This window comes from Penaeus vannamei, chromosome 6 (genome assembly GCF_042767895.1).
Source record: "Penaeus vannamei isolate JL-2024 chromosome 6, ASM4276789v1, whole genome shotgun sequence".
Lineage (NCBI taxonomy): Eukaryota > Metazoa > Arthropoda > Malacostraca > Decapoda > Penaeidae > Penaeus > Penaeus vannamei.
In genome coordinates, this window is record NC_091554.1 from 36,561,209 (window position 1) to 36,568,708 (window position 7,500).

General features: G+C 32.1%; 1 protein-coding gene across 1 annotated transcript in view; it reads left to right on the forward strand.

Moving 5' to 3' along the window:
* The window catches only part of LOC113824906 (uncharacterized), a 15,929-nt gene that overhangs the window by 7,599 nt on the left and 830 nt on the right, over positions 1–7,500 (forward strand). Inside the window, exons 4-5 of the mRNA XM_070122942.1 lie at positions 3,611–3,784; positions 6,888–7,500. The exon at positions 6,888–7,500 is cut by the window's right edge and continues 830 nt beyond it. Coding sequence (XP_069979043.1) covers positions 3,611–3,784; positions 6,888–7,500 — 787 coding nt within the window. The remainder of the gene's footprint in view (positions 1–3,610; positions 3,785–6,887) is intronic.

Here is a 7,500-nt window from a genome sequence, read left to right on the forward strand (position 1 = left end):
ATGATGATAATGATGGCAATGATGATTAGGTTAATAGCAATGATGATAATGATGGCAATGGTAATTATAGTGGTAATGGTGATAATGATGGCGATGGTGATTATGTTGATAGCAATGATAATGATTATGATGGCGATGATGATTATATTGATAGCAATGATAATGATTATGATGGCGATGATGATTATGTTGATAATGATGATAATGATGGCAATGATGGTAATGATGATAATGATAGCAATGATGATTAGGTTGATAGCAATGATGCTAATGATGGCAATGGTAATTATAGTGGTAATGGTGATGGCAATGATAATTATGTTGATAGCTATGATGATAATGATGGTAATGATAATTATGTTGATAGCAATGATAACAATGACAGTAATGTTGATTGTGTTGATAGCAATGATGATAATGATGGTAATGATAATGATGGCAATGGTAATTATAGTGGTAATGATGATAATAATGGCAATGATGATGATGTTGATAGTAATGATAATGATGATTATGATGGCGATGATGATTATGTTGGTAGCAATGATGATTATGATGGCAATGATAATTAGGTTGATAGCAGTGATGATAATGAGGGCAATGCTAAGTATGGTGGTAATGATGCTAATGATGGCAATGGTAATTATAGTGGTAATGGTGATAATGATGGCGATGGTGATTATGTTGATAGCAATGATAATGATGATTATGATGGCGATGATGATTATGTTAATAGCAATGATAATGATTATGATGGCGATGATGATTATGTTGATGGCAATGATGATAATGATGGCAATGATGATTAGGCTGATAGCAATGATGCTAATGATGGCAATAGTAATTATAGTGGTAATGGTGATAATGATGGCAAAGATAATTGTGTTGATAGCTATGATGATAATGATGGTAATGATAATTATGTTGATAGCAATGATAACAATGACAGTAATAGTGATTATGTTGATAGCAATGATGATAATGATGGTAATGATAATGATGGCAATGGTAATTATAGTGGTAATGATGATAATGATGGCAATGATGATTATGCTGATAACAATGATGATGATGAATATGATGATAATGATGGTAATGATTATGTTGATAGCAATGATGATAATGATGGTAATGATAATTATGTTGATAACAATGATGATAAGGATGGCAATGATAATTATGTTGATAGCAATGATGATGAATATGATGATAATGATGGAAATGATTATGTTGATAGCAGTGATGATAAAGATGGTGATGATAATTATGTTGATAACAATGATGATACGGATGGCAATGCTGATTATGTTGATAGCAATGATGATAATGATGGCAATGATAATTATATTGATAGTAATGATAATGATGACAATGATAATTATGTTGATAGCAATAAGGATAAGAATGGCAATGATGATAATTATATTGATAGTAGTGATTATAATGAATGTGATAATAATGGTAATGATGATAATGATGGGAAAGACAATTGTAATGATAATGAAAAAAATTATTATAATGATGAAATAATAACGTCGGCAATGGCAATGTTTCTGATGATAATAATTGTAGTGATAATGATGATAATGATGGCAATGCTGATTATGTTGATAGCAATGATGGCAATGATTATGATGGCATTAATTATGTTGACAGCAGTGATGATAATGATAGCAATGATAATTATCTTGATAGCAATGATGATAATGATGGCAATGGTAATTATAGTGGTAATGATGATAATGATGGTAATGCTGATTATGTTGATAGCAATGATGATAATGGTGAAAATGATGATCATGATGGGGATGATAATTATGTTGCTAGTAGTGATTATAATGATGAATGTGATAATAATGGTAATGATGATAATGATGGGAAAGATAATTATAATGATAATGAAAAAAAATGTTTAAAATTTTTATAATGATGAAATAATAATGTCGGCAATGGCAATGTTTCTGATGACAATGTTAATAATCATGACGATATCAATAATGTTGACTATGGTAATGATAATGATACTAATAATGATTGCAATGATCATTGCCTGATGATGAAAGTGATAACGAGTATGATGATGATTACAATAAAGATGAAAAGAATGATGATAATGATGCCAATGACAAAAATACGGATGACAAAAAAATAAAGATGAGTGATAATAATGATGACAATAAGGATGACAATCACACTTATATTCTAGATAGACAGGCACACACTAGGGAAAAACTAAATATATTTCCTGTCAAACTTTCTTAAACTGATTTGCATAGATATGATTTGCATGAACTTTTTTCATCATAGACCATTTTTTTTGCCAATTCAAGATGACCGATATTCCTAGGCTAGGTAGTCATAGCACAAAAATAGATATGCTGATTTTCTTTATCTTATATTTTTGCTTGAAAGCACTATCCAAAATGAACGGAGTACATATAGGAATGGGCCCAGTCGAGGAAGTAGTTAAAGAGATACAGATGCTTTTATAACGTCGGTTCAACAACTAAGTAAGTATTCCCAATGCTTACATACTTAAGGAATGCAAAAAGTGAAATCAAGTGGCAGCTTGAGTCCTGATGAAGGCAGAGTAGTTGAGCGTAGAAAGAGAAGTGATCTGCAGACCAACACCTGCAATCAGTGTCTATCCCAAAATATGGACATTCCTGACATTTAAACCAAAGGCTGGTAGAAAGGTGATGTTATACGTCCTGTATAGTTTACATGCGAGCAGCTACCACCATGTCTTTAGCTAAGCAGGAGAACGACTCAAGGGCTAGGTTAGGAAGGTGAAGTTGAGGATGAGAATGACAGCAGATATTTAGGGAAAAGGCCACGCAAACGGAAAACAAAAGCGGTACGCTGGCCATTTATAAAGAAATTAACTGCAAGCGAAACAATGCAGAGTATGATTGATTGTTGTTTGACATACTCTTGCGATGAAGTCAAGACGAAGGCGGTGAGAGCAGCTCTAGTGACCAGTGTTTCTGTGACGACAGCGATGCCTTGAATCCTTTGATGGATAAAGGCGTTTTTGATTCAACAAGTGATAATGTATACTTATCCCACTGATAACAATGACAATACTGATAACAATAATAATAAAAATTACAATAACAACGATAATGATAACAATGATAATTACGATAATGATAACGTTAGCAATGATAATGATAATTATTATAATGATAATGATTGTAATGATAATGATAATAATTATTGTAATGATAGTGATAACAATAATAATAGCAAATACCATTACTATAGTAAATGATAATGATAAAAAAGCTTTGTTATCATTATCATCATAATGATTTCTACTCCCATCTGTAGCCGTCCGCATTTCTATTCTAACTTTTACCACGAAAGTAAGAACTCACCAAAAATACCATTATTGAATTTTATCCAAACCTTAGTTAACCACATTTAATGATCACCATAAACCCCGTTTCTTACCTGTATCTACACCTTTATTACCGAGAAAGAAGCACTTTATTCACTTTAATTACGTCTTCAGCATCAGGATGATTAAAGGCCATCATGAACACTTGTATTAACCCTTTCTCATCGGGACAATCCCAGTTCATCCCAGCCTCTTCTATCCCGCCAGAGAGTACGGGGTTATAAGCTTTCCGGAGGGCAGCTTAACCTCAAAGGGAGTGGAAGCCCTGGCCAAGAGGTTTTACGAGGAGAAGATCAAGGTCAGAGAAGTGTTGATGACCTGTGATCTGGAGGGAGATGTGGTTGCCTCATTTTCTATCCTCGTGGGATGTCATGTCGTACAGTAAGTATTTTTTTTTTTATTTTTTTCTTTGTATTAAGCATAATGATTCGAACGTTTACCTTATGAAGTACGTTGTGTCTGTTGATCATAGATCTTGTCTAAATACTAATGATCTAAATAATACCAATAAAGATGAAAATTATAATCACGATTTCAAAATTATGAAATTAAACACAGTCTGTTAATTGAGTGATTGCCAATCGTGGCTTCTTTTTGATAATGAAAAAAATTATGCTGATACACTCTGTAGCTATTACGGTAATGGTAAGACTGGTAATGGCAAGGCTGGTAATGATAATGATGATGCCGGCAATTATGAAATATGTTGTTGATAATAATAGTGATAGCACGGAAAACATAAGTAATAATGATAATAGTGTTAATATTAATAATGATGATGTTTATGGTAATAATAATAATAATGGTAATAATAATCACTGGGTCACTGATGCAATAAAACTATTCACGCGAAGAATGACATTAAAGTCACCTCTCTCAAATTCACTGGTGACGTCCGTGTTTTCCTATCTCGCAGTGCTAATGAATCGTTTAAAAAATTCCTGGATCCGGATAACCATAAACAATCAATGGCATCTAAGTTGGGCTATAATGTACCTCTGGTAAAAAGTAAAATTATAAAAATCTGTTCATAACTTTTTGAGTTATCGTGCGCAAGATCCGGATCACCACCATAATTTAATAGCATCTAAGTTTGGTTAAGACACACCACTAGTAAAAAAAAATCATAAAAATCAGTTCGTAACTTTTTTTGAGTTATCCTGCTGACCAACTAACAAACAAACTAACCTATTATTAAAATTACCTCCTAGGCGGAGGTAATAATAATAATAATGATAGTAATAATAATAATAATAATAATAATAATAATAATAATAATAATAATAAAAATAATGATAATGATAATTATGACAAAACTAATAAAATAATAATTATAATAATAGTAATAATAACAATAATAATAATGATAATAATTATGATAATACTAATGGTAATACTAATAATAATGATAGAGATAATAATAGTGATTATAATAGTGATTATGATAATCATAATAACAGCAACAATAACAACAACAGTAATGCTAATAATGATACCACTAATGCTAATAACGATGGTAATAAAATAACAATAAGGAAAATGGTAATAATGATGATGATAATAAAGAAGATAATAATAGAGAGTATTGATAAAGATGATAATAGCAACAATAATGAATATGATAAGGAGATTAAAATATTAGAAGAGTGTTAATGATAATCATTATAACAGTAATGATGATAATTACGATAATGATAATGATGATATTGATAGTAATAGCGATAATGAAAATGATAATGTTATTGAGAATGAAATTGTTAGTAATAACCGTAATGATAATGATACTGATAATGATCATAATGATATTGATAAAAATGATAATAATAGCAAAGATGATAATGATAATAACAATTATAATAATTATAATAATAATGATAATAATGATAATAATAATAATAATAATAATAATAATAATGATAATAATGATAATAATGATAATAATAGTAATAATGAAATAATAATAGTAAGAACAATAATATAATGATAATAATAACAGCAACAACAACAATAACTATAATAATGAAAATAATTATAATAATGCTTCTAATAATAGTCATGATGCTAATGATGATAATGAAAGTAAAAGTAATAGTATTAATGATGATAATAATGATTATAAAAATGATAATGACAATATTTATAACAACGATAAAGATAACATGAACAAAAACAACAATACTTAAAAAAATAATGATGACAGTGACAACAGACGCAACAAATTATAACAAATATAATGTTAAGGATAATAATGCTCTTATTTGATTATTGTGGAATTTGTGACTCTTGATAACCAGAGAATGGACAACGACACTTAAAATTATACAATTATATTAATTATGATAATGATATTTATCATCCTTTTGATAACTTTGATTTTAGGAATTTATCATATTATTTTCGGCAGCATGAATATTTTATGTTAACGATACTGATGTAGAGAGAATGATAGTTTTATTTTTAATAGCACCAGAAACGCCTTTTCTGTTATTGATACTATTTTTTAATAAATATCAGTATTATCAGCATTATTTACGTCATACCTTTTAGCATTGTTAACACCCGTGATGCTGTATGAAGTTTTCTTAGGCAATTTGCCCATCCCGAAGATATGCGTTTTAGAAAGATACTGCATACTAATACTGTACTAATAATGAGGATATGATTGAGGAATAACGATGATAGTAATATCAACAGTAATAATGGTATTGATTCTGATAATTATAATAACAATAATAATAATAATGATAGTAACAGTGATGACAACACCATCAATAATAACAATAGGAATAATAATTTTTATTATAATTGTGCCTTGCGTTTACATTTTATGCCTGAAATCACATTTGACCGGATTTGAAGTTCACGTCAAAATCGAATCATAACTACTGCATTTTTAATGAAAAAAATATTAAAAATTGTTTGATAATTTTTAGATTTTCTTCATTTTCATCATAAAAACCTCACATTGGTAGGGATAAGATACTTTAATCCTCCCGTGACTTCTTTCAGTAGGTAATGTCAAAATACAAAGTTTCAACGTGTAAAAAATGCCGACGCAGCGAGTGACTGGCTAGGGATTCACGTAGCCCATCATAGCCGAGTTTCTCTTTGCGGAGGTTTACTCACGTGGGTAATTCTGCATTCCCATGCGAGTGTGAAAATGGGTTTAATTCATTTTCGACAAACCCAACCCCCTCAGACCTCACTATTTTTAGGGACGGTCGCCATAACACTTAACATCGTGAAGAAGGCAGATACAGATATCTTCTATCCAGGCATCCATAATCTAGACAAATATTTATTCGCAAATCTCTAGGACCATAAAATAATTCTTAGCTCACACCAAGTCATTAACAGTAATGATGATAATGTTGATGAAAATGATTACCATGTTTGTTCTTGCACACCATCATCATGATTTTTACCATGTCCTTCCCCGTCTGCATTGCTATGAGTTAGAGCCTATGCATTACCATTTTTGCAGGTGCCAGGGAGCCGAGATTTGGACCAGGGAGCCAGCACCTACGCCGGAACCCGAATACGAGGATTACATCTCGTTCAACGCAGCAGGAGGCGGTGTGTCCAACGATCGGACACAGGAGACAGCGGCAGGGACCGAGGAGCACCTGTATGAGACTTTCGTGCAGGTAGATGGCTCCATAGGAAGTGACCGCGAGGAGTCGATCTATGAGACCATTTCATACGATCATCAGCCGTTGCCCTTTGCGCCACATAAAACTGATTATGTACCACTCGTACCGCCAAGGGCAACCAAACAACCACTACCTTTACCGCCAAGACCAAGACAACCGTTGCCGTCCAAATACTATAATTTATCATCAGAATTACAGCAAAGACCACCGATGCCAATACCAACCAAATTACAACCAGATTCCCTCTCAGGATCTTTGCCACCAAAGCCAACACTGCGCCTTCCACCAAGACAGCCATTGAAACCCTCGGTCAAAACCCGGCGTTTCAAGACGCCAAGACCGCCGATGCCATTGCCATTAAAACCTCAGGAAACACAAGCACCTAAGTCCAGAAGGAAACCCCCGCACAGCAGCGCAAATGCGTCAAAACCTCCCCAAGCGCAA